At 39.7% G+C, this 27831-nt stretch overlaps 2 protein-coding genes and 1 long non-coding RNA gene across 3 annotated transcripts in view; 2 read left to right on the forward strand and 1 right to left on the reverse strand.

Moving 5' to 3' along the window:
• Positions 1–4775: 4775 nt before the first annotated feature.
• LOC107665868 (uncharacterized) lies at positions 4776–9942 on the reverse strand. Its single transcript, XR_001631606.1, has 3 exons — positions 9777–9942; positions 9581–9707; positions 4776–5443 (listed from the first exon to the last, which is right to left on the reverse strand). It is a non-coding gene; the product is annotated as an uncharacterized LOC107665868 (long non-coding RNA).
• Positions 9943–12731: 2789 nt separating this feature from the next.
• LOC107665872 (zinc finger and BTB domain-containing protein 38-like) lies at positions 12732–25165 on the forward strand. The gene is made up of 2 exons (XM_016456925.1): positions 12732–13073; positions 16406–25165. Exon 2 carries the CDS (start codon positions 16800–16802, stop codon positions 21513–21515), a length of 4716 nt encoding a protein of 1571 aa, XP_016312411.1. The 5' UTR covers positions 12732–13073; positions 16406–16799; the 3' UTR covers positions 21516–25165.
• Positions 25166–26580: 1415 nt separating this feature from the next.
• LOC107665891 (sex hormone-binding globulin-like) overlaps positions 26581–27831 on the forward strand; it is a 5800-nt gene continuing 4549 nt past the window's right edge. The window contains exon 1 of the mRNA XM_016456954.1: positions 26581–26799. Coding sequence (XP_016312440.1) covers positions 26719–26799 — 81 coding nt within the window. The 5' untranslated portion in view covers positions 26581–26718. The remainder of the gene's footprint in view (positions 26800–27831) is intronic.

Raw genomic sequence — 27831 nt, forward strand, 5'->3', positions numbered from 1 at the left:
TACAAAAAAAAAATAGAATTGTACATACAGGCCATTGTGCTCTACAAAAAGGCGCTAGCTTATGTTTTCTTGTTACCGATTTTCTTAAATAATCGCAAATCCATGGTTCGTAAATTATTTCATTTGATTATCTCGTATAGTTTATTGTTCTCGCAAGTGTTGAGTGTAATCAAGAATTTGTAGTAATGTAACCTGACGTTACCTAGCTACTGTTGTGAGCTTTTGCTTGTTTGTTAGCCGCCATTCTTTGTGGAATGGGGACATTAAACAGCACCCGTTTAAAGTTATTTTCTTTCACATGTTCGTTTACATTTTCAAAATGTTAGTGCGTATATTTTTGTTATGGAGTATGTAGATTTATGTCGGTAAATAACCAACATTATTCAGATACATAGTTATGGATTGAGTACATTATAGGTTACAGTGTAAAGAGATGGTTGTAAAAACAAAAAAAAAAAAAATCAAAACCTTTAAGTTGTTTTTATAGGTTCAGTTACATTTTATACTTGATTTGGTCTCTGTTACATATTAATATAGACACCAGGAATGTACCAGACGGTCATTTACATTAACAATCATGACTTTTATCAATTTTGGATAAAAAAAAAAAGAAGCAGCTATTTTCGTTGATCTTGGTCTTGTCTTTGTATGGTTTCAGACGTAGATGTGGCTTTTTAACCGATCATGTTAGTTATATCACGTTCACGTTAGCCTGTTAGCATTGAGCTTGGATGGCTGTGCATCCATTTAACTTGCATGAAAAATACGGAGGTTCTCTAACTTTTAAATCGGTTTCCGAGTATACAATAACACCGATTCCTTAACACAAAAATATTATTTATAACCGAAAAGACTTAGTTCATAACGGGTATGTTTATAAGGCTAATCGGATAATGGAGCAAGAGCTTGGTTGTAGCTCATGGATCAAACCCAAATCAACTTGTTTGAAACCACATGTATCGAGAAAATTGGCTTTACAGTCGTTTGTTGTGGATACATATGAGTTATTGTTTCTGGAACGTGCTTTAACCCGGTTTTAGTCCCAATACGTTTACAGTCAAAACGTCATTCTTGAATGTGAATATATGTTGTGTCAAAGTATATCTCAATCGGTCTCCTCACTTGAACAAGATCCTCGTGTAGAAGTAACACCAAATGGATGTGGATTTTTTTAAGGGATCATGTCGTATATGGCGGGTACAGTGGCGGAGAGATGAACAAACATGGAGTCGGGTGCTTATGTACTTGGGCGGGTTTACAGGGCAGAAGGGAAGCGGAGTTGCGTAACTCCAGCCTGAAGTAAAACTGTTTTCTACACACTGCGTTTCAGTACCAATGTTGAAAAAATGTATTTACATTTGTCTTTAACTAAGTTAAGCTGAAAGACTCCTACAGTCTTAATTGTTGAGGGGATAGTTCAATCAAAAACAAAACTTCTATCATTTGTTGTTTTAAACCTGCATGACTTTCTTCTATGGAGCACAAAAGATGTTATAATGTTAGGGATTGAAATGAATGAAAAGACGGGATAACATTAATTCTGCCTTACGACTCACATAAATCACATATTTGAAATCGCGTGAGAGTGAATAAATGGGTAAGCTGTCACTTTAAAGGGGTCATATGATGCGATTTCAAGTTTTCCTTTCTCTTTGGAGTGTTACAAGCTGTTCGTGAATAGATAAGATCCCTGAAGTTGCAAAGACTAAAGTCTCAAAACCAAAGAGATATTCTTTATCAAAGTTAAGACTCTGCCACGCCCCCCTAAAACGGCTCGTTCTAACACGCCCCCACATATCTAGGTCACTATGTGGGAATATTTGCATAATGCGCCCAAATGTGCACGCAAAGAAAGGCGGCGTGGTTTCAGTACCGCAGTTAGTGTTGAAGCAGCCATGTCAGGGAGACGCTGTGTTTCTAGGCGAGAGCAAAATCTCGTTATTTGGCCTCCCAAAAGTAGATGCATTTAGGAATCTTTAAGATTACTTACAACAGAACAGCAATGCATTTTATGGACGACCGTTTCATGAACCTAGGAGAGGAGGTAATTCTGACTTTGCTTTGACAATCTGGCGCTTCTGAATCAGCTACTGTAAGTATGTTTTGTTACTAGTTTAAGTATTTGCTATTGACTGTTCAAATGCGGAGTTTTGCGCATCGTGTGTGTGCGCGCGCGTGTGTATGTGTGTGAGAGAGAGAGACAGCGTCACATCACCGTAGAGTCAGCTGTCTTAACTGCGGCTTGTGTACTGTCTGCATCATTACTGTCTGTTCCCCTTTCGGGCTTGAACTGATGGTAAAACTAATGACATTATTTACTGTATTTACATTTATTTTGAAAGATGAAGCTCGCGATTATGGTAAGGGGCATTACATTTCTGACAGTGCTTGCGGTGTTCGGCCAATCACAATGCACTGGGTCAGCTGGCCAATCAGAGCAGACTGCGCTTGTCGGAAGGAGGGACTTCGTAGAAAACAAAGCGTTTGAGAGAGGCGGGGCATAGAGGACCTACAATAATGTACAGTATTTGAAAAATGTGTTTTTTGAACATTAAAGCATGTCAACATATTCTGTTACACCAAATACACAAAATAATGATCTTTAAAAAAGCATCATATGACCCCTTTAAATGCGTTGTATTTTACGTTAATATGCGAGATAGGGAAGGTTTCACTTTAAGTGGCCTAATGTGTTTTAATGAAAGAAAGTAGGTTTTCATCAACAGGCAGTCATTTGGACAAATTTGTCACATAGCTTAACTCTGAATGGTTTGAAAAATTCTCGTATGACATTCATGTATAAGTATTATGTGTGTAAATAAAATACATTTGCATTGCATTCAAATTCTTGGTTTCAGTTTTTTAAAGCCTACCTACTTGAAAAATTCTGTCTAAATTAGGTTTATGTGCCTGTATTAAGTGAATCAAACTCTGAAATAACAGGGATGCATTACTTTACCTGTTTCAAGTACAGTCATGGCCAGAAGTTTAGGCAGTGACATAAATTTTGTGTTTTGCAAAGTTTGCTGCTTAAGCTGTTGTGGAATGAGTACTAGTCAGGTAAAATCACTATCATACTAATTAGACCGTAAGAGCAGACTGATTGCTATAAAAGGAGGGAAGAAGCGCTTCCAATCATTGCGTTCTTGTTAGCAATGGATACCTCCAAAGAAACACATGCAGCCATCATCGCTTTGCATTAAAATGGCCGTACATGCAAGGAAATTGCTACAAAGAATATTACACCTAAAAGAACCATTTACCGGATCATCAAGAACTTCAAGGAGAGAGGTTCGGCTGCAGTGAAGAAGTCTTCAGGACGTCCCAGAGTGTCCAGCAAGCACCAGGACCGTTAAAAGTGGTGCAAAGCTATTTTCTCTGATGAAGCTCCCTTCCGACTGTTTGGGACATCTGGAGAATTGATTGTTCAGAGAAGAAAAGGTGAACGCTACCATGAGTCCTGTGACGTGCCAACAGTGAAGCATCCCGAGACCATCCACGTGTGGGGTTGCTTTTCAACCAAGGGAGTGGGCACTCTCATAATTCTGCCCAAAAACACTGCCATGAATAAAGAATGGTATCAAAACCTCCTGCAAGAGCGACTTCTTCCAACAATCCATGAGCAATTTGGTGATGATCCGTGCATTTTCCAGCATGATGGAGCACCATGTCACAAAGCAAGAGTGATAAAGAAGTGGCTCGAAGAGCATTGGAATTTTGGATCCGTGGCCAGGCAACTCCCTGGAGCTCAATCCCATAGAGAACCTGTGGTCAGTCCTCAAAAGACGAGTGGACAAGCAGAAGCCCACAAATTGTGATCAACTCCGAGAACTAATAAGTCTGGAAAATCGATTGTTCGGAGAAGAAAAGGTGAACGCTACCATGAGTCCTGTGTTGTGCCAACAGTGAAACATCCTGAGACCATCCATGTGTGGGGTTCAACCAAGGGAGTGGGCTCTCATAATTCTGCCCAAAAACACTGGCATGAATAAAGAATGGTATCAAAACGTCCTGCAAATGATGGAGCACCATGTCACAAAGCAAGAGTGATAAAGAAGTGGCTCAAAGATCATTACATTGAAATTTTGGATCCGTGGCCAGGCAACGCCCCGGATCTCAATCCCATAGAGAGCCTGTGGTCAGTTTTCAAAAGGCGAGTGGACAAGCAGAAGCCCACAAATTGTGATCAACTCCGAGAACTAATAAGGCAAGAATGGATCGCCATCAGTCAGGATTTGGCCCAGAAGCTAATATCCAGCATGCCAGAGCGAATTGTGGAGGTTATGAAAAACAAGGGTCAACACTGTAAACATTGAGTCATTATATTTTTTTGCCAATAAAAGTCTTTAAAACGTATGATATGCTTATTGTTTTTCAGTATACCATAGAAACATGTGGAAAAATAATCCACAAATACTGAAGCAGCAAACTTTGCAAAACACAAAATTTATGTCACTGCCAAAACTTTTGACCATGACTGTACACATTGCTTAATATTTTGTCTCTTTACGTGAGTAGTGCTGTGCAGGTGGTCTTAAATGTATTTCAAACCGAGCTGCAGCACCACCTTGTGGCAGACACACACGCACACGCACACGCACACGCACACGCACACACAAAAATCAGTTACGTTTACTTCACTTATTTAGACTCCCTCTCTGGAATACTTCAACTACAGCCTGCGTTGAAAAAACGTTGGTCTATGCGTTTTAGCATAAGACATTTTAAAACTTTTATAAAAGTTCTGTGGAATTTAACACGGTAAACCAAAATAAAATCTTTGTCAAGCTGGAACCTAAAAGGCAAGACATTAACAAATAACTGTCTCAAAGGACGGGGTGCCATTTTTACATATTGCAAAGCAATTTAGAAATATGGTTCCTTCAGGAAAACATTCAGACATTTCACAGCACATGATGTTTTTTTTAAATTAATAAACAATTAGCAAGATTGTATTAAACAACAATGGGCCACACATAATAAATACTGCAGTGCTATTCCATAAATTGGAGCCAAAATATAATCTCACTTTGTTACCAAACAAAAAATTAATAACACGGGCTTACCAAATATTACCTAAAATTTCATGACACTTTTAACACATATGGTGTTATTGGATTATCTCCTGAACAGTTTTTCTTGATGTAGCTATTAAAGGTATATGTTCAAATGTTATATTAAGATATTTTTACAGTCAGGTGTAAATGCAAAAAAAGATGCTGAGAAACTCGTCAAGCTACAAATCAGAGGAGAGTCATGACCACTAGATGGAAGCTTTGAGCGCAATACAGACACAGCTGAACGCTCCTGTTACTTCAGTGTCTGGATCTTCCTCTTTCAAGCGGAAGCCACAGTCAAGCAGAAAATGGGCTGTGCTTTGATCAGGAGCTCTCAGGAAAGCCCTGTTGTTCCAGTTTAGTAATCACAAGGCTCCATAAGTAATCTTGTTTGGCGAAAAAAGAAAGAAAGAAAAAGAAAGAAGAAAAAAAGCACATTTACCAAGGGAATCTAATGATACGTTTTTAAGATGGTAATGACTGTGAATGGTAAAGGAAGTTTTACAAAATTAAGCCCACCAAGCAGAAATGTTTCTAAGCCTATATTTTAATAATCAAAATGTTCTATTATATAAGACCAGTGAGAATTAACACAACGTATCATTATGATGACTATGAAAGAGAAAATGCTAAATGTCAAATATTGGGACACAAAAAATGTAAATAAAATGGAGTGCTAAAGTAATTACACTAAATGGCACTTCTCACATAAATTATAGTTGGTCTCTGATTATCCCAAACACTGATCATCCCAAGCTTGGATCGCAGAAATTTAATCTACGTTCATCTACGGGAATGGTTGTAACATGGGGTGAGTTGTAACACTGTGAGTTGCAAGTTCACCACTTAGAAACTGAAATTACTATCATACATGAACACAGTAGAGGATACACTCTTAAAGGTTCCATATGGAAGTTTTCGCAGTGATGCCATAGAAGTACCATTTTTGGTTCCCCAAAGAACCAAAAAATGCTTAACATTTTCAGTTTCCACAAAAATATTAATAACCAAGTCAGCATATAAAAACTGGAGTAATGGCTACTGAAAATTAAACTTTGCCATCACAAAAATAAATTACATTTTAAAGTATGTTAAAATAGAAAACAGTTATTTGAAATTGTAATAATTACACAATATTTTTTTTATTAAATAAATGCAAAAAATCAGCCTGCACGCATACACACAATGCATCATCAACACCCTTTCTCTAATTTAACCTTCTTAAAGGGACAATTCATCAAAAAGGAAAATTTTGTCATGTTGTTCCAAATCTGTATGACTTGGTGGAACACAAAAATAGATATTTTAAAAATATCTCAGTGGTTTTCTTGTCCATTTGATAAAAGGCAATGTTATTTTGGACCCCTTTTAACTTTCACTGTACAGACAATAAATAACCAGATGAAACATTTCTCAAAATATTTTATTTTAAGTTCTACAGAATGTAGGCTATGCATTGTATGAATTTCTTTCTTCTGCTGAACACAAAATAATTTTATATATGTTGAATAATGTGGGTATCCAGTTTCTGGTACCCACTGATTCCATAGTATTTTTTTTTCCATACTATGGAAGTCAATGGGGACCAACAACTCTTTGATTAGCCTACTCAAGTTATTCCAAAACGTTTTTAGGGGTTCAAGCACATAGTGCTGAATCCCTATTGTTTTTGTAGGGATTTGTATTATAATTATAATTATTATTATTCCGTTCTAAAACTGATCGGGCAGACCAAACCGTAAGGCCTAGAGACCTGAAACTTGGTCAGATGGACGCTTGCTACTCAGACACATTGTCTTGAACTAGAGTACCCAAAAGCCTATAAATCCTAACAGAAAACTCTATACTTCTCAAAACTGTGTAAACTCACGCACAGTATGATTCTAAACAAGCATGCACAATTTTATGGAGATCAAGCAAAAAATGGCACTAAAATAGTTATAAAAGTTAAAAACACTATATGTCTATCATAAAGTCCCTGAAATTGCCATTTTAACCACTAGATGGCATCATTCAACTCCCTAATATAGTACTTTTCACAGGTTTTGTTTTGGATTCATATTTAGACATTATAAAATCACTATTATAACATTACACATCACATTTCATCAAAGTTTACCACTTAATTTCTACTGAGGAATTAATTTTTGCAATTATGCCACATTATGATTACAGTGAATTCTCCAGTGTTATAAAGAGGAGACATTAGGTAAGCATTTTGTTACCTCATTTATTTCAAATCTCTGTATCTACAACAAAATGTGTTTGCATGTGTGTGTGTGTGTGTGTGTGTGTGTGTGTGTAAGTATGCTTAGTGTGTATTAAGTATTATACTTTAACCCTTTCATTTCTGTGTGTGTATGTGTGTATTAAAATATTCTTCATCATGGATGTGTTGTGATGTCAGCCCAAAATTTCAGGTTGGCCTAAACCCTAACAGCATAGATGCGATAAAGGCCTTAAAGCGCTTGAACCCCAGTAATCGCTGCTTGCAGCTTTATTTAAGGCTTATATTTCTGCCGTAAAACTGATCGTGCAGACCAAACTGTAAGTCCTAGAGACTTGAAACTTGGCCAGATGGTAGAGTTCAATTTGGGCAGAGACTGGCAAAGACTCACCCCAATCAGCCAATGGGGGTGCTACAACGATCAAAACCACGAAATTGCTCATAAATCCTAGACCGTTTGTGTCTTATATCAGTGTAATCTTTAGCTCAAGCCAAACAAAATGTCTATCTCCGATTTCATTTCCGGTAGGAACGTTTTTCTGCTATTTTGAATTTTGTTCAAAACCTACTTTTGTGAACTAGTCCTAGGTTTTTCACCCGATCGGAACCAAACCAGTGCAGAAAGATTCTCTGAAGAGTGAATATCGATAATTATCAACAAAAAAAAAAGGTTGAAATTTCGACTCACTGTTGCAAAGGGACACCAAAACATTTGAGGTGGGCGGAGCCACTTTTACTAAAATGCCTATAACTCTTGAACGGAATGAGATATCTTCACCAAAATCAGAACACTTATGTAAGATCTCAATCTGAGGTCATAGTAAAAAAAATCGTGGAGTTTGGCCACTTGGTGGCGCTATAACTTGGAAAAAGTATAAAATGGCTATAACTGTTGCAACCGTTAGTCCGATTGACTTGAAAATTGGTATACAGTGTTTTTGTCCAAAGTGCCATGACTGTATATGAGGACATTCGCATATCTCAAAAATCATGGCTGCCATCAGCCATTGAAGTTTGAGCACCTATTAGACAAGGTTAACGGAGGCTGATCGGAACGAAATTCGGTGGGCACACATGCACACTGGCATATTGCATTTTTCAAGTGTGTAAACGATTGTATATTTCACAAATTTTCACACATACACACAATATTCATATCATATGATGGATACAACTTTGCCTCAAGAACCACTGTTGTCAATCACTTCATACTTTAAATATTTGAGATTATGTGAAAAAAACTACTTTTGTGAACTAGTCCTAGGTTTTTCGCTCAACCTCGAAAAAACCACTGCAATACAACTCTCTGGAGTCTCTAGGTCAATAATTATATATATAAAAAAAGTAGAACTTTCCCCTTTGGGTAGCTATAACAGGGTCATTTAGAAAATGGCCATGTCCAAATATGCCCAAATGCCTATAAATCCTAAACGAAAACTCAAAACTTTATGAAACTAGGCGAACACATACAACAGTTGATTCTCAATAAGCATGCAATGCTTCATGGAGATCGGACCATAGGTGGCGCGATAACAGTTAAAAAGGCTTCAAAAACACAATATTTCTATGGTAAATGAACTCAACTTGCTAAAAAATATTCATATATTCACACATACACTAGATTTTCATATCATACGATAGATCTTCTCATTCTGAACAACTTTGCCATCAATCTGCTGTCAATCAAATTGTTCTTTAAATAATTTAGATTATTTAAAAAACCTACATTTGTGAACTAGTCATAGGTTTTTCACTCAACCTCAATAAATAAATGTGTGAGTTCTTTGGCTTTCAACATGATGATTTTCAATGATTAAAGGGTAAACAAGCTAAAGTAAGAGTGATAGCTAATGGAAATATTTTGGAAGCATAAATATTGAGAGAAACAAGACAAGGGGATCCATTATCACTATAAGTATCTGCTTTATCTATAGAACTTTAATACAAATAAAATGTCTTAAAGTCGAGGGAGACATACATAAAATTAAAACCGTGACTGAGATATTATTAAGTTTAAGCTCATAGCATAGAAGCTTATCCCTATATAAATACATTTAAATAAGACAGGAGTAATGCAAATTGGGGTCTATTTAGAAAAAGAATGAATTCAAGAGGGTGTCACTGTCACACCAGGCTCTCGCTCCTCACTGACTCAGCCCTCATGTTCTCCAGAGTTCTAGTCGCACACATGCCCCTTGTCAGCACTCATCAATACCACTACAAAGCACACATGCACACTGGCATTTACTGTTTGGCCTTGTCAAGAGAACACAGACACTCTTACCTGGAAACTTACCTTGGGAAACCGACCATAAGCTCCTTGGATTATCTCTGATGCTGTCTCCTTTTTCCAAGTCGAATCTAAGTCATCTCCTGGTCCCCTCATTTCGACTGCTCCTTTGTGTGTGTGTTCCCAGATCATACTGTAAGACACATTCAACAGTTACATTCAAGTCAATATCCAGCCTACCATACTACCAGTCATTACTCACCTGCACTGTTGATTCCTTCTGCCTTTGATGAACTTACCATTGGTTGTTCCTAATCCTGTGTATCGTGACAGAGGTTATTATTTTATCGTGTAAAATAATACAGCAATGGATCGTTGAGCAATTCCCAATAATTAAGAGACAAGGAATGGAAACAGGGTGTTAAAGAAGCATTCAGCGATTCACAATCTCTGGAATTAAATGTGCTTGGAAGATGAATATGAGAATATGACACCGGAAATCATCCAAGTATACAAAGTAACTCCATGGTGCTCAGAGAGAGTGTGGTGAGACTAAGGGCTTCCAATCATATATAGCCTACATATATATATATATATATATATATATATATATATATATAGGGTACGGAAAGTATTCAGACCCCCTTAAATTTTTCACTCTTTGTTATATTGCAGCCATTTGCTAAAATCAATATATATATATATATATTCATGTAAGCAGTTATATATATTTTGTCTACACAAATAGAGCAGATCTTTTATGAAAAGATAGGAACAACAGAAAATGCAGTTTTCAGTATATGTCTTGTAAATTTCAAACAGGGATGAACTGAGAATCACAGCATTTTCAGTAGCATCAATAAATTGCAGGAAACAGGAACTATACAGTATAATTAAAATCATATAATGTGGAAAAACGATCTAAATAAAAACTAAATATTTAATAATTAAATTTTAAATTAAAGGAAAATTACAACAAAAAATGGATAATAAAAGAAAAATGTTAAAATAAAATTTTAAATTAGAACAATTACAGTGCAATAGTCATAACAGCAGGAAGTATTTAAGTAAATGTAATCTGTACAATGTTTGATAAATATGAATAAAAGAAAAGATTCTTTGTGCTCTGGGTAGTCATGCTATTCTTGATGATTGAATCATTAAACATTGATTATTTGTACTCTGATAACAAAACTATCAAACGTCAGAGGGTTAACTTGACATTTCATTCATCTGCCCACTGCCATATTTGTTATCCAGTCCTCCCATTGCAGGCGGACATTTGACAGCCCCCTCTTCCCCAAAACGCACCAGGAGTCTGTGTGTGGCTGACTCCAGATGTCCCAGCCTCTTTTGTTACCGTGGAGATTCAGCTGGCCACTGCCTTCTCATTAGTGTCTGCTGAACCATATGTCATGTTAAAGACGGCCTTTGATCAGCAGTGAGCAGGGGAACATTTGAGCCACCTATTTTCACAGCAGACAAAGATTAGAGGCAATCAAATGACAAATACAATAATTTGGAATATGACAAAGCTTGTTTACGAAGTTGAATGGCTTATTCAAGAGGACCACCTCTGTCTGGCATACTTCTGATTTTTTTTAAACAAGAAATGAAAAGTTACAATACAATTTAAATAATATAATATAAATTATCTAAATATATTATTACTGAATGCATAATCCTTGAACATTTGCTATCACACTGACTTTGATTTTAACTGAGATCTTATCCCAAAGGTATACCTTAAATCAGCTAGACATACTTCCATAGAACTTCCTTATCAACAACTCAATTTCCTTATTCATACTTAGTGATAAAACATCCATTGTCTACATATCTTGACATGTTTTCTGGGCACCATGCTCTTAATATTGACTGTGGTGAAATATCTTGCATTTTGAACTCTACTTTTGAGTTTCTTATATCCATGTTCCAATTCCCAAACAGCTCATAGTGTAAAAATACAAACACTTTGGGGTAATCCTTACTGAAGACGTTACCCAAACTATTATAAATTCCAAAAATAAACATAGCAAGAAACAAATAGTTTAAAACGACAAAATACAAGCATGTGTACTGAAAGTTCTATAATCAAGCTCACAGTAAGAACCACGTAGAAGTGTGAGAAAAGTGACAAAGTTCCAACAAGTCGGAGAGATCATAAGAACAACACCCCTTCCAAACCAAGTTCCCATGGAGACAAGTTGGCTGGCATACAATAGAAAAGAAAAAGAAGGAGTGCGTAAGAGAAAGGAAAAATAGAGAGAAGGACCGAGAGGCACAAGGGAAAGGAACATAGGATGGGGGTATAATGAGCTGTTCAGCAGAAATTTGGGCATGAAAAAAGTGGACAGAAGAGGAAGAGTGAAGCGAGAGAAAAAAATTCAGTATGAACCCTCATTTTCCTTATCCTGTTGCCCTGCTCTCTCCGCAGGTCCGTTTGGGCTGGAAAATTATTTCGGAATGTCAAGACAGACCGTTTTAAATAGTTTTCCACACACAATGCTGTTTTAAAACAGGTGGTTCCTGAACTTTTCAGTAGCTATAGATAGATTAGGGATTGAGAGTAAGTTGGATCGATCGATCCAGCAAATGCCAGACAGATTAATTCAGCAAACGAAGGCAGGACAAAAAGTATGCAGAGGTGTTATTTCTTTGCTCCACGTAATGGCGAGAAGGCCAAATCTGTCATAGAAGGCCGTCTCGGCCAAAAACTTCAATGTTTACTCCTCTGTTTCATCGCTTCTGGCCATAAACGTCATCCTCTTTAGTCAGGGAAGTAGAGAGAGGATAAAATGGAAACCAAAGTGCATGTCCATGCCCTTCTCTTTGATCTCTCTTTTGGCTACCTCACTTCTTTAAAGAGTTTTACCCAAGTATTGTCTGGCGTCTCTCTCTTTCTCCCCGCTCCTACTCTTTATCTCTTTCCCTTCATGTCTCTATGGCCAAGCTTTTTTTCTGTTGGCATGGCTCCTGTTTGTTTTCAGCCATTTTGGGGACTGGCAGTGCTCGTAACAAACTGCTTAAATGGCGTCCTCTCACTCGCTCATTCTCTCCCTCGCTCCCGCTCTCCCTCCCTTCCTTGCTATCATCAGGCTTGGTGTATGTAGAGCAGAGAGTGTGCATGGTGAAAGTGTGTGTCTAATGAACAAAAAAATTTAGAATAAAAAGAGAATTGGAATTAAAATGAGGCTGGGGGGTGGGTGTGAGTGAGTAAGGGGTACGAGGCTGGGGGAGAAAAAAAAGCAAAAACAGCCCAGAATCATGTGTCAGTGGCAAACTGAAGTGTGAGAGAGCGAGTGAGCGGGTGAGGGAAGGAGAGATAGAGCGGCAGAAGGAGGGGGAGAGTCAGAGTGCGAGAGAGTGGTTTCTGCCCTCTACATAGCGCTGCCTGTGTGCACTCGCTCGTCTTTCCCTGTGTTCTCTCTCTCTCTCTCTCTCACTCATACACGCACACGGGAACACGCAGACCACGACACACAGACCAAGGGAGGGAGAGTGAGAGAGTGAGAGAGAGAACACATCGCAGCCGAGATGCAGCAGAAGGTTTTTCGAGGTACGTTGTCTTGTTGTGTGCTTGCCTAGCGGAGAATGGGAGTGAGAAGGAGAGACTTTTTCCTCTGATCTATCTCTCTGTCTTCACCTCTTCCTGCTTCTTGCATTTCTATGCCACTCTCATATCATATCGATGTTGTTTTGGTTCTGTGTAGACACCAGAAATGAGTGTGCGTGTGGGTTTGTGTGCGCGCTAATCAAGGCCTGTCTCCCTTATCCTCGGCTGTTGTGGCCGAACCACGCAGTTCTTTTTCAGGGCTGGTGAGTCGCTCAATTATTAAAGTAAAATCAGAATAACGCTTCATACTTTTTTGCGTTCTCTTATCATAATTTCTGTTCTGCTGGATTTGGATACTTTATCTTGTGGCAAGTTCATATCTGATGAAATTATCTCAGTAGCGAAGGACACGTTTTTAGAATTAACGATCAAGCGGCATCTTGGAATATGGAGCCAGTCATTTTCCTAAAAACAGCATCTACCCGTGTTTACGTAAGGTGGATGTTATTAGATTTTATTACATGCACATGCACATGCAGAGTTTAGATTTGCACTCTTTTCCTGTACTGCATAGTTGGAAGTACACTATTAACATCCCCTGCAAGGCCATAGGGTCAGAGGTCATTAGAAGCCAATCAGCCAAGTTGTATGGTCTTGTTGAAGTGAGTTGCATATACGCCAGCATCAAATTGAATTTCCTGTCGCTGCTTAAGGGTTCATATCAGCTAGCATGGGATATTTGCTATTCAAACTCTGGCACATGTTAGCATAAAGTTTCTGGCATATTGTAGCGACAGAGGCATCAAGTTAGAATGGAAACATGGCACTGCTGCTCGCCTTCCTATCCAAACTGAAGCATTATAGAAGCAGGTTCAGGCATGATCTAAAGGAAGTAGCTTCAGCCAGGTCACTAGCGGGGTTTTTCACTGTCTGTGAAGGCAATTTTCTTCCAGTTTTGCTCTACTTAGAATATTGTCCTTGATCATATTACAACAACAGATTTATGGGAATCACTTGATGAGTTTAAAATCAGTGGACCATGTCAAACACAGCATGTAACACGGGCAGACTCGCTAGAGCATGGCCCGTCATGCCAAATCACCAAGATACCATAAATTGCTCAGAGGGGAAAGCAAGGAGCGAGGAAATCTTACCGTGGACACAACCTCGGACCATCCGTATCCATCTCCCAACTGCTTCCCTCTTGTTTCTCCAAAACAGCCCACTCCTCCTTTTTGCTCTTTTCCCTACCCCTCATCTCTCCTCTGGCTGGCTCCACCATGTTTTTGGCAGGGGGTTGTGCAGAGTTCAGTATCTTGCGACAGTCCCCTTTTCACAGTCCGCCTCACCCTGGTGGGCCCTGTCACGGCCACACGGAAACAGGCGGCCTTCACTCATTACCCTTTTCCACTGCCATTCAGTCCATGGTCTCTTTCAGTGGCACAGCTAAATGCGAGACCTTTAGCCCATTACCCATCTTCTTCCGAGACTCTTCTCAGTTTCTAACCCTCCGGTGACCGCATTATAAAACAAGTCATCTCATGTGCTTAAATTAAAAATCTTTACCTGCATGACAAGCATGCACTTCATGTTCCAGCTGATGACATGGTTCTGACACTCGTTTTCAATTACCTACATTTGGGAGAAAGTCAACTTGTTAACCTTTATTTAAATAGACTCGACATAATATTTTATTGTGCAAGATGCAACACCTTAATACTTCAGCTCTAACTCTTTCAGTCGATCGTGCTTCGGTTCAAAAGGCCATCTATATTTTGGTACATTTTCAGTCTAGGCATATTTGGAGCACTTTGACTATAAATAACACTCTGTTGGGGAAATCTTAATTAAATTTTAGCAGTGTTCAATTAGGTGAAGGGAATGCAGTGACTCAGTGGGGTTGATTGCTGAGATTCTTTCCACATTTTCAGATTTTGCCATGCCAAATTTGGAAACTAAGATGACTGCAACCAACCTTGTCTGGGGCAGTCAGAGAGGGGAGGAAAAGGCCCTGTCACGCTTGGCCAGCCTCTTGCGCCAGGGACTGTTTGTTGAGAGGCAGTGTGTGCGTCATATGTGAAGAGAAAAAGACGGTGAGAGGGAGAGATAAATAGGGACAGACGTACAGAGAAAATGAAGGGGTGGCAGATGTGTTTGTCCATTCCCTATGTGAGCGCCATGTAAAACTGTGTCATTCTTAGGCCTTGTTTCATGCCATAGCAGCCACAGCCACAACAAGTGTTGGACAGGTTTGAATAATATTCAGCTCTTCCTGTCTAATTGTACTCGTACGTAACATCTATTATTATACAGGTCTTCTGGTATACATCCTTTGCACACTCTCAGCAGCTGCATTTGTGGTATGATGGGTAACGTTAGCTGTCAAGCCACTTGTTTACAGACCGACCGGTTCATATGTGCCTGCACGCCTGCAAATGTGTTTGCGTGTTGAGAGGAGAGTGTATGTGCGTGTGCAGCTTGTTGACTGCCTGTGTGTGTGTGTGTTTATGTGCATGTTTAAGTGTGTGTTTGTGGCTGTTCCTGTCTCCAGGCCTGGATCTTGCTTTCTTCCCTACCTCTCTCTGTCTCTCTCTCTCTCTCTCTCCATTGCTCTCCCTCCTCCTCTCTTTCTCTCTCTGCAATAACAGTGCTGACCTAGTTTCAGTGCATTCAGGGCTGCTTGTGGAATTTTACAGAGGCCTGCCTGCCTGCCTGCCTGGCTAAAACGCAGGCAGAAAACCATGACTGGGGATTTTCTCTGGTGTCGCATCATTAGTGATAACTAAGAATGCTCACCAAAATCTATGGTTGATTTTGGTAAAAAAAGGTTACGCAAACAAGATGGTCATTAAATAAGCAACTAAAGAGGGTTTATGAACACAACAACACTGTGGACTATTCATTCTCAGACTGCTAAAGAAAAACTCCATGACAGTACTCATCACATGGTCTTTTGCTCAATTAGGTGAAGGGAATGCAGTGACTCAGTGGGGTTGATTGCTGAGATTCTTTCCACATTTTCAGATTTTGCCATGCCAAATTTGGAAACTAAGATGACTGCAACCAACCTTGTCTGACTAAGTTGCCTGTGTATAATAATCATAATGGATTGCTTATTTTGTGCTAGCTTGTATTTTATTGGCAGTAAATCTGTTTTAAATTCTAGCATGCTAATTTTCCACCACACAATGCACACTTTTTGTCATGTGCTTTTCTTGTCAGTATAATACTACTACATTCTCTGGTTTGTGGTTGTCTAAAATCTACAATGTTTCCTGTAATTAAACAGAATATTTGAACTATTTTTTTATTATTTATTCATTTATTTTTTGCAGGATTAAGAGCGGGATCATGGTGTCGGGAGAGGATAGCTGGGACCCTCTCCACACCTGCACTGCATTCTTGGAGCTGAATGTGCAATGCATGGCAATCCTCATCTTGTTTTATACAAAGATAATCAAAGGTGCACAATGTTACCTACATCTAGGAGTCGTTGTCTCTGGGCTTAACCTCCAGGAACTGCCGTCTTCTTGATCTGACACTTCTGTTTTTCACCATCCTTCAACAATCCTTCAACTTCTGCACTGAAGACATATCTAGAACAGACACTCTTTAAAGCATTTTCCTGGACCTTGCTGGACTACAGATACATCCTTTGACTGTCTAGTGCTCTGTTTTAGGCCAACTATAGCTTTGGAGAGCATCTCAGAGGACTTGTACAAGGATCCAATGAAACACAGAAATAAACACATGAGAGGAGACAGGAAGGGTGAGGGCACGGAGGAGGCGGACAGTGCCAAAACTACAAGGATATCGCTCAGTTTTCCCCTCAGTGCTGGACTGCCTAGCTTTTCTGCACAGAAGCACTGCTCCTCATCCCATCCCGCTTCCTCCACTGACGTCCATGGCAGAGATGGCTCAGATAGCACAGCATGGATGGGGGAAGCATTTAGAGACAAACAATTATCGAAAACGTCATCAAAAACTGACCGCCTGCCATGCGCTTCCTCTTCCTTCCCTGTTGATCTAACTGCTCCAGTCAGTAAGAACTGCAAGTCATCCCTGTCCTTTTCTGTTGATGGGAGTGGTTCCAGATACCCAACATCTCCCTTACAACACTCTAACAAAATTGACTATTCAAAAGAGACAGCTGGGGTTAGTCTCAATAATGGATACAAAGAACATTCAACAACAGAAACAGCACACATCCTTTTCAACCTCAGCGCAAGAGCCTACCAGGACCAAGGTGTGAAGGATCCAGAGAGTTCAAAAGGCAAAAAACGCAAGGCAAACAGCCTCCATGTTGAACTGAGCCTTCCTCTCCCTAGCATCAACCCTCACTCGTCCTCATCAACCCCTCCTCCTCCTCCTTCACCCTCGTCTGTCTCTCTAACTTCCTCCCCCTTGACTATCCCCACGCCATCTTTCCATAACTCCTTTAGGACAGTGCCGAAGCCAGAACTACTGTGTGGGGTGTGCCACCGTCTGTTCAGCACTGCCTCGTCCCTCACTGTCCACATGCGTCTCCATCGGGGGGGACGAGTACTCAGCTGCCGCCACTGTGGCAAAGCCTTCATCCATAATAAAAGACTGCAATCCCATGAGGCCACCTGCAGGCAAGGGCTGCCAGCTTTTCCAGTGCCACCCAAAGAAGAGCCCCTGGAGGAGGGTGAAGTGGAGGGGGAGAGAGCAGATGAGGCTGCAGAGCCAGAACAGCTTGGACAAGAAACAAGACCTGGCCGACCCATAAAGAAAGTGCGACACCTTCACGCTCATCATGCTGGAACACTGACTTGCAGTGATGCCCTGGAGGAAGAGGATCACTTTGTAAAAGTGGTGGATGGACATATCATTTACTTTTGCTCTGTGTGTGAACGCTCTTACATGACTTTGTCCAGTCTGAAGCGACACTCCAATGTGCATTCATGGCGCCGGAAGTACCCTTGTCACTACTGTGATAAGGTTTTTGCTCTGGCTGAGTACCGCACCAAACATGAGGTGTGGCACACAGGTGAAAGGCGCTACCAGTGCATCTTTTGCTGGGAGGCATTTCCTACTTACTACAACCTTAAAACACACCAAAAGGCGTTCCACGGTATCAATCCTGGCTTGATCTCAAGTGAAAAAACAGCCAACGGTGGCTACAAGCAGAAGATCAATGCCCTTAAACTGTACCGCCTGCTGCCCATGCGATCTCTAAAGCGACCTTACAAAACATACAGTCAGCCTATGGCTGATGGACTACTCACTTCTGATTCATCAGTTACCCTGCCTTTATCTATAGACAGCAGCCTCCCACAACCTCTGGACACTAAGAAATTGGAGTCTTTCCTGAAAGATCTTCAAACCCCAGACATCAAGACTGAGCCAGAGGGATTGGGTGTTGAGCAGGGTAAAAAACTAGCTTCTCCTCAAAAAGACATGGCAGTAGAAGCAAGAGAGACAGAGGGCTCAGATTTATGGATGTCAGGTAGTAACAGTGGCAAAAGCAAAACTCCAAAGTGCCCAGAAGGAGCTGTCTCTTCAGTCATTGCATTTGCACACAGCAAACCCTCGGTCATCATGCACAGTGCTGCAGTTTCTTCCTCTGTCATTGTTCACAGAAACAAGACGGACCCTGAGGAGAGAAAAAGAAGTCCAGAAAATCATCTAATGACAAAAACAGGTCAAAAACAGATAAAAAGAAATAGCCAGAGAGAGCACACAGAGGCATACAGGGAGTGGGATGCTGTCAGTGTAGACTCAGAGGCCTCGAAAATGAGACAGCCAACAGAGAAACATCACAAGGGACGAAAAGTTCACAATAAAACAGAGTCAAGTAAGACAATACCTTTAGCGATGGGATCAGAAGTCAAAGGCAGCGGTCCACTTTGTCAGATTACTGTGCGCATAGGGGAGGAGGCCATTGTCAAACGGAGCATCTCTGAAACAGATCTAAGGAGGGACAAAAGCCCTACACGCAGCAAACCCAAAAAGAGTAACTTTTCACAGAAGGACCACAGAGAGCAGCGGCACACCAGTCATCACCAACGTAAACACCGTAACTCCAGTCAGGAAAGAAAGGAGGTGGAGTCCAAATGGGAAACCCCTAAACTAAAAGGCAAGGTGAGGAAATACTTCTTCCGGCAGGAGGTCAGGGAAGACAGAAATGACCATGATGTGGAGGACAACCTATGGAGGCCTTACTACTCTTACAAACCCAAGCGAAAGGCCCTTCATATGCAAGGGGCTAAAGCTTGGAAGCGCAAATTGCACTACAAACGATCCCTGAGGCCTATGAAGAGAGCTGAAAAACTCATGAAAAATCTGAATAAAGAAATTGAGGTTAAAGATGCAGATGAGGGAGAGGAGAGGAGACAGAAAGTAAAGAAAGAGCGGAGAGAAGTTTGTGAATCACAGAAAACTGAAGTCAAAGAAATGTCACACTCTTGTCCTGTCTTTTCAAGAACAGAACAGAAGGAAAAAGAAAAGGGAACTCATGGAAAGCCTGATCTTCCTCTCCCTTCGTCTGTCCCACAGGCTCCAAACAATACTCAAAACACAGCGTCCTCTATCATCAAACAACGATGGTCAGAAGATCAGGCTTCTGAGTGCGGAACATGTGGGCGTTGGTTCTCCAGCCCAAGGAAACGAGACAAACATGAATTGACACATCTATTTGAGTTTGTGTGCATGCTTTGCAGAGCTCCATTCCCCTCACAGTTCAAACTAGAGGAACATCAGAGAACTCAGCATCCCAAAAACAAGCCCCTGTCTGCTCCTACTTTCTTCAACTCCCAGTCATCAAGAAATGAGGTAGAAATGAAAGCAGATGATAATGGAGTGGATGGACGTTCCATAGAGAAAGGCAGCACAGTTCGCTTGGGAAGGAGGCCTTTGATCAGATATACATGCTCACAATGTGACAAGGTCTGCAAAACCTCTGCTGCACTTAACTGCCACCTCAAGCGACATGAGTTAGGCAGTTCAACCAAGGTTGAAGACACACAGGAAAAGCAAGATATGCCAGATAGTTGCGCACCTTCTGCAGTGGAGACTACACCAAGCAAAGGTTTAGACACCAATTGTGAGCAAGTACAGCCTGTGTCTGTCATATATTACTCCAAATCAGACTGTAAAATCACTGACAACCAACTGGGTGAGAAGATGGAAGAACACCAAAGAGTCAGAAATTGTGAAAACCCCAAAGTGGCAACCAATGACAAAGTCCACAGTCCACTGTGTTCACAGTTTTCCCAAGTTATGCACAGACCCACTTTAGAAAGGTTTAACGTCATCTCTCCTAACCTCCCTAGTGTACTAGTAATGAATGGTGCAGAGTGCCTAGACTACAGGACACCAGAGAAACGGAATTTAGACACACTAGATCAGCAGAAAAGAAGCCCAATGCCAAGCGATAGGCAAATCCAAGTTTCTCAAATGCTGACAGAGCCTCAGATTAGAAGAGAAACAATTCCATCTGGACTCATATCACTAAAAGCAGGCAGAAGTTATGTGTTTAGAGAAGGTGACAATATTCCAAATGAAGATTTCAGTGATTTACAAGATGCTCAGGATTTAAGACTCTTTCCTCAATCCAGCAGCCAAGCCCAAGACTTATCTATGCCAACAATATGGGCAAAAAATAAGGAGCTTGTTCAACAGATTAAACATCCATCCAACATCTCAAAGGAACAGTCTTGTAATGAGGAGGTGTCGTTGCTAGTACCCAAAGAGGAACCACTCAGTCCTATACCATCTCCTACATGCTCTGTCATTCAAACCACTCCAAAAGGATCTTCTCAAAGGTATTCAAAGTCACCTTGTCACTCTCCAGGACCACTGGACCTACAGTTGCGGCCACAGGTGGAGCAAAGCCAATCACACAGAGGAAGGCACAACACAGAAAAACAGGGTCTTATGTTGCCAGCAAATTCTGCTGGGATGAGCGATACTCCTTCATCCCACAATCTGCTACATCCTCAAGTGCCCAGAGCAGAGCCTGAATCAAAGGACAACACCTCTATCACACCTACAGAACACCACAGAGGTTTGGGCTACCCTGTCCAGGAGCTTACTCTTCCCTTGGTCATACCTGGAGGGTACTGCTCTGGTAAGAAACAGGAGGAGCAAATCCTGATGTCTTACCCTGCTGGACCCTTACCCTTTCCGCCACTTGGGAAGATGGTACCACACTCTGACGCCACTAAACTGCCATTGTACCCTGACCCCTATCACCTACTGTATGGCCCACAGCTACTGCCATACCCCTATAACCTTGCTGCCCTTCCAATGGCTCTAAATATGATGGCATCAGGGGACAAAGAGCCCTTACCCTTCTTGCCTTTTTTCAATTACGCCGCTGCTGCTGCCCCTTTAACAGGCACAGTGCCCCATCCTTTAGTGGTGAATCCCAGTCTATACAACAGTGGCGGCAGCAGTAGCACAAAGCAGGACAACCCATAAGTGAGTACACAATGGCAGCAAGGGAATATCTGTAAAAGAGCAGCGGAGGCCGTTATGGATGGAAATTGTGTTTTTCTGTTTGTTAACTGAACACTCTTGCACAGCTCTTACTTCTCTTTTGTAAAGCAGTAAATGCATAGGCATACATAGGAATCAAATGTGGTGGAAAGATGGAGAGGTGTCTTGATGACAAGAGGAAAGGATATAAGGGGGTGAAGAACAATATATATAACGCCCCCTTCAGGCACTGCCAAGATACACCCCCAACACACCACTACTTTGCCTCTTCTGTAGTGTTGTTAGAGCTTGGATATCCGTCCTCTCAAAATCAATATGATATTAGGGATAACACATGAACAATAACAGCTAACAGGATATGTGTTTTGCTAAATGAATTCTGTCTGCTTCCCATAATAGGGACAGTATAACAACAATAATGATAATAATAGTTGTGTTAATGATACTGCTTATAGTAATACAAGGGTGGCTTATTATTGAAAGCAAAATGCTATGCCTGAAGATGCTCAACATACTCAACACACAGGGAAGATGCAGCAGCAGTTTTGTGTGTGCGTGTGTGTGTGTGTGTGTGTGTGGGTGTGTGTGTGCATGCATGAGTGTGTATAGTGTGCGATTTTGTATAGAGGTAATGCATGGAGACTTTGGGGTAGCTCATAGTGTCATATCTTACAACATCGGTACTCCAGTCATGTGTTTTTCAGTATTTCGGCTTTATGTGTGCCTGCAGGTTTGTGTAAGTGTATTTGAGGGGTGTGTTGGGGGTGTAGGCATGCACACTTAAAATCATTTGTGCTGCATCAGCCTTGGTCAGTTTCATGGAAGTTCACATAAAAGCATAATTCCTGGAAAACTGTTATAATCTTAATAGGTCAGTAAATAGAAATCATAGATGAAGTTCTTCTTTCGTAAGTCATAGCATAGCAACTTGATGGTGTAGCTACATGTCATATGGATTAAACATATTATTACGTGAACCAGGATCATCATGACAAAATCAAATGTATGGTGATATAGAATCCACTCTACATTTGATCGTGTTATGTCTAGAGACAGATTGCGTTTCGCATAGTTTGGTTTGTAGGATGTTGGTATTAATCCTTGATCATTTATGAAATAAGTCTGTGTACTTCCAGTACTCCTGCCAACTCTGTTTTATCTCTTCCAACAACATACGTTCCAGTCGACTTCATGTCTGTGGCCTTCTCCTCCCCACTGCCCCCTGGTGTCCACCAAAGACACTCCATTCACTTGACTGAATTTGAGACTCAACAGAGAGGGAGAAACCAAGTGAGACAAACAGACAACGATACAGAGTGAGAGCATGAGCAAAAATGGGAGAAAAGTAGAGAAAAGCGCAGCTGGGCAGTGCGTTACAACATAAATGGAGCTTCCTTTATAAAGAACGCTTGTAAGAGGCAGTAGTTGGTGAATGTTAGTTTTAGGAAAACATAATCTACTACAAGCGAGCCACCGGTTTTTTGGTTAGCAGATTCTCTCTCCGCAGCAGAGAAAAGAGAGGGAGAGGACATCAGTCAGTCTTGACGCCCCTGCAGGATCTGCACTATGGGACTTATAGCACTGGAGTATAAGCTCTCCCTTGTACTTTCTTTTGTTTTTCACTATATTATTTGTTTGATTTACATAATTTTCCCTTTTTGGCAGTGAGAAAAGGCTTGTACTTGAAGCTCATTCAAGTACACAAGAATATGAATGTAATTTAGTCATGAGGTTAAAAATAAAGACAATATGGTAGATCATTTCTGTACGCTGACTTGAAAAATAACAAGTAATATTGAACCGTTATGAGGTATTCATATATAAATATATATATACAGTAGTCTTAGGGACATGCCAAGGAAGTTGGATTAAATATAACCACAACGCATGAGCAACAATTGCTTCTTCAGTATCTTCAGGTGTTGTCACACAACTCCATTTTCCTCCATACGTGGTTCTTCATTTTCTCCTGCTTTTTTTCTCTTGAGGCATGTCCTCACAAAACTTTTTGGTCCTTCTTTGTTTAACCCTTCAGTATCAAAATTTCAAGTCTAAAACCAAAAAGAGAAATTCCTATGTTGCCTTATTTCTTTTTCCCAAGCATTAAGAAAGCTTTTCAAATACCATCCATCCATCTCCAACTCTTTTCATCCCAACACCCTCTCCCTGTCTATTCTCCATATTTTACCTTCTCCCTTTGAAGTAAGTGTGAAACTGTGCAATGTAGCCGCAGCACTGTTCATTTCCTGAGGGTAAAACACAATGCAATGAACGGTTGTGGATCATGTAGCTTCACTCTGGTATGAGTACAAGCCTTTTGTTTGCATTGTAAAAGTGTGCGTGTGTGAGAGAGAAAGGGTGTGTGGTGGTAAAGGAAAAGGAAACCAAAACAAGGTCTATCTCCCTAGATAGCTACCAACAAACGTGTGTTTGATTTTGGACCTCTTATTTTTGCTCTATTTCCTCCACCATGACAACATTTTTACATGAATTCTAGAAATGTATAAATGATTGAATTGCGTCAACCACTTGTACCAGTGATTGGTAAAAAAGTAAATGTTCAATTTGTGTAAATGAATGTAAAAAAAAAAAGTAACAATCATATGTTGTTGAGAGGTTCACATAAAAAAACGGACAATTATTTTCAGAGAACTAATAACATTGGCTTTGTAATTTGTTTTTCTGTTTCCATTGACTATTTAAGCCTGATTGGGTTTAAATATTGGCCCGAATATCAATTGCTGAATTCTGAATCAGTAACTGGTTTAAAATGACTAAATCTAAAATTCTGATGTTTACATACAAGATGCCTTTGCATTTTTTATTTAAATAAGCTAATAAGAATATGCACATAATCTGAACGCACCTTACAAAGAAAAAAATGTCATACCATTTTCTATAAAACATTCTATTTAAGTACTGCTTTGAGGAACAACATAATGAGTTACAGTTATGTTCTCATGTTTTCTGTTTCATCCATCAGCAGACATTCAATGAAGTTAAGTGGATAGTATGCTTGAAAGAGGTCACTTGTGACTGTGTGGGCTACTACTACTACTACTAGTCCTACTTTGGGAAAAAATATAGGCTATTTATCAGTCAGCATCTGGAAAGACTACTGAATATTTGCACAGACTTAAAAAAAAAGACTTAAAAATATTTTAGAAATTAAGCTTTTTGGGGATATATGTGGTGAAATAATCCCAGATCTGTCCAGTACATTTGGTTTTGAAAAAATACATGAACTACAACAAAATTAGCATCATTTTGGTCCACCCAGAACAAGGACCCTTTGGAGGTTTCAATTGTCAATCAAAGTGACTAAAATCTACCAGCTGCATATGTTCTGCACTTGGTCATAGCTGTAGGCATGTGACTAAATTGTCTGGTATTTTGTGACAATGTTATATTGTGCCATTGTTTTAGAGGTCCACATTATATTTGGGCAGTTTCAAAGAAGTGAAATGTTTAAAACTTTATTTGTGTCTTGTTGACTTTGTGACCATTTAATACAAAGGTTTGTTGGCACACATTGACGATTCAAGTCTACAATCAACAGTTAATTTCTTTGCTCCTGTTCTCTTTACTCCCTCTGTCCACGCTACAACCATACAAATAAAGTATTAACCTGATGACGTGCAAAATATCTTTGAATTCATCATTAATATGCAGTGTTGGCACAGTTTTGACAACATTCAAAACAGAATTTGTTTAAATGTTTAAAGCAAAATAACTAGATTTTTTACACTGACTGTCAGAAAAAATGCTACCCTTTGAGGTGCAACAGCTTGTCACTGAAGCAGTATCCTCAAGGTACACTTTCGTATCTTATCTACCTCTCTGATAGTGCATATTAGTATGTTTTAGTAAGGGTGCACATTAGTACCCTTGAGCTACTAATATGTGCCATTTATGGGTAGGCACTGCCCCACTGACAAGCTAAAGGTATCATTTTAGTACATGATCTCTGACACTGGGATCATTTACAGATTGTTGTATGTTGTATGTTGTATGATGTATGGCCAGGTTTTCCAGCTCTTTGGCACTGGCCATGGAATTTGGAAAGTCAACCAAGGGTCACATAAACAATGATGTGCACCTATCAAATAATTAAAAAAATGGTGGAACTTTTCAGAAACTAATTTGACCACTGTTCATAGCAATTGTTAGCTATAGTCTGAAATATACCAAACAACACTGGTACTTCTATTTCAGTACAAAAAAACAATAAAAAATCACCTACGACGCACTAGTCATACATCAAGGTTTCAAACATTGGACGAATGGACGAACAAACATCAGTTACCTTTCAAAGTTCATTTGTTATGTAACCGGACTGGCTGCCAGTTCGAAGATGGGAACAGGTGAAGTCTTCAAAAAAATAAAAAATAAATCAGAACAATTTGCATATAAATTTTGTTAAAAATTATATATTTTCCTATGATTTTTATTTAAATTTTACACTAAAAGAGAGAGTGCAGCCACAAGGACTACTCTAAAACTCATATTGCATTAAGCTATGCCTTTAAGAAGGTTCCACATTTGCCACTCAAAATCATTTTTACTAATCTAAGAAATTACAGTATCCATTTAATCAAGAGTCAATACATTTACAGAAGGTAGTTTATGCCAGAAAATGATAGTGTTTAGCTTTTGATTGTTCTAACCATTCTGATGACAAAAGTCAGAAATGTAACATAAGTCAGAAATGTATATTTATCTTATCCATCCCTGAAGGCTAACCTATATTAGTATTTTGTTGTACTAAACGTACACATGGTGTCCCTAAAGGTACAATTTTGGCACTTTTTTTCCTAACAGTGTACTCTACAACCATTCATTCATTTTTTTCAGTTTGTTCCCAACTTTCACCACTTCATGTTTTGTATTTGCATTAAACACCATAGCACAAACATATAATTGAATGCCAATTATGCTAGTGTGATAGTACACTGGTAAAAAGAATCACCATGTTATCAGCATACAAAAGACTTGTGCACTCAAACAAACAAGATCAATATTTTCCGGTGCTGTGATGTGTGCTAGACTGGAGTTTACTCACTTCTCAGAGAAAGAGAGAGAGGTAGTCTGATGGCAGTAGGCTAAACTAAAGTCCTCTAGCTTATGTTCTGATTCCATTCCCTCTTGTTTCTACTCATGTTCTAAGCTCTGGAGTTAAAACAGAATGAACTATCTAAAGGAAGTGGTCATACTACTGTTAGGCCCGTACCTGATTCTGCTGTGCAGGAGAGTGTCAGGTGAACAGGTGAGTATGAGATCTCGAAATGAAAAGAAAAATGAGTTTCACAAGTCATAAGAGATAGATACTCACAAAGGCCTTTTGTTTTTTACTAGGCAATTATGTTGAGAAACTAGTGCTTGTTAAATATAATATGCAAGCGTAAAACTGCAGAAGCAATTGTTACCATGCAACTGAATCAACAGAAATTAAAAGGTAAAGGCTAAAGTTGACAGCACAGATATGAATGAAGATTCTGTGTACTGAGGCTTACTTGCTTGATCCACTTCACCTACTTTACACTTAAAAATGACTTATTGTAATATTAGCAAAAAACTGATTTATTTGAATAAGCGTAATTTCGAAGTATGAAATGAGTTCATATAATGCCAAAGAAGATTGACTTGCTTTGCCTTTTAAAAGACTGTATTGCCCCCTCTTTTTAATATCTTGTGAAACTCCAGCTGCAAAAAGACTTTTCTTTAAATTAAATTCAACATTTGTAAGGTAATTTGGATAAAATGTAAGGTAATAAATTATGTAATAGAAATATTAAAGCTAAAATTCTTCAAGCCAATTTCATTGGTTAGATATTTAAAGGGGTCATATGATGTTGCTAAAAAGAACATTATTTTGTGTATTTGGTGTAATGATATGTGTTTATGCGGTTTAAGGTTAAAAAAACACATTATTTTCCACATACTGTACATTATTGTTTCTCCTCTATGCCCCGCCTTTCTGAAACGTGTCGATTTTTACAAAGCTCATCGGTCTGAAAAGCGAGGTGTGCTCTGATTGGCCAGCTATCTAGTGCGTTGTGATTGGCCGAATACCTCAAGCGTGTGACGGAAATATTACGCCCCTTACCATACTGTGATGATGCCCTCTCAGGCCGGAGCGACGAGACAAAAACATTAAAACCGATTATAAACGAGGCATTTGTTGCATCCAGTGGGGACATAATTACGGATTATAATGACTTATACTGTCTTTTTACGCGTTGCGTTGCATCGCGCCGCGTAAACATAAAACCATGTCTGCATTTGTGATCGGAGAAAT

This window comes from Sinocyclocheilus anshuiensis, unplaced genomic scaffold (genome assembly GCF_001515605.1).
Source record: "Sinocyclocheilus anshuiensis isolate Anshui unplaced genomic scaffold, SAMN03320099.WGS_v1.1 scaffold647, whole genome shotgun sequence".
NCBI lineage: Eukaryota > Metazoa > Chordata > Actinopteri > Cypriniformes > Cyprinidae > Sinocyclocheilus > Sinocyclocheilus anshuiensis.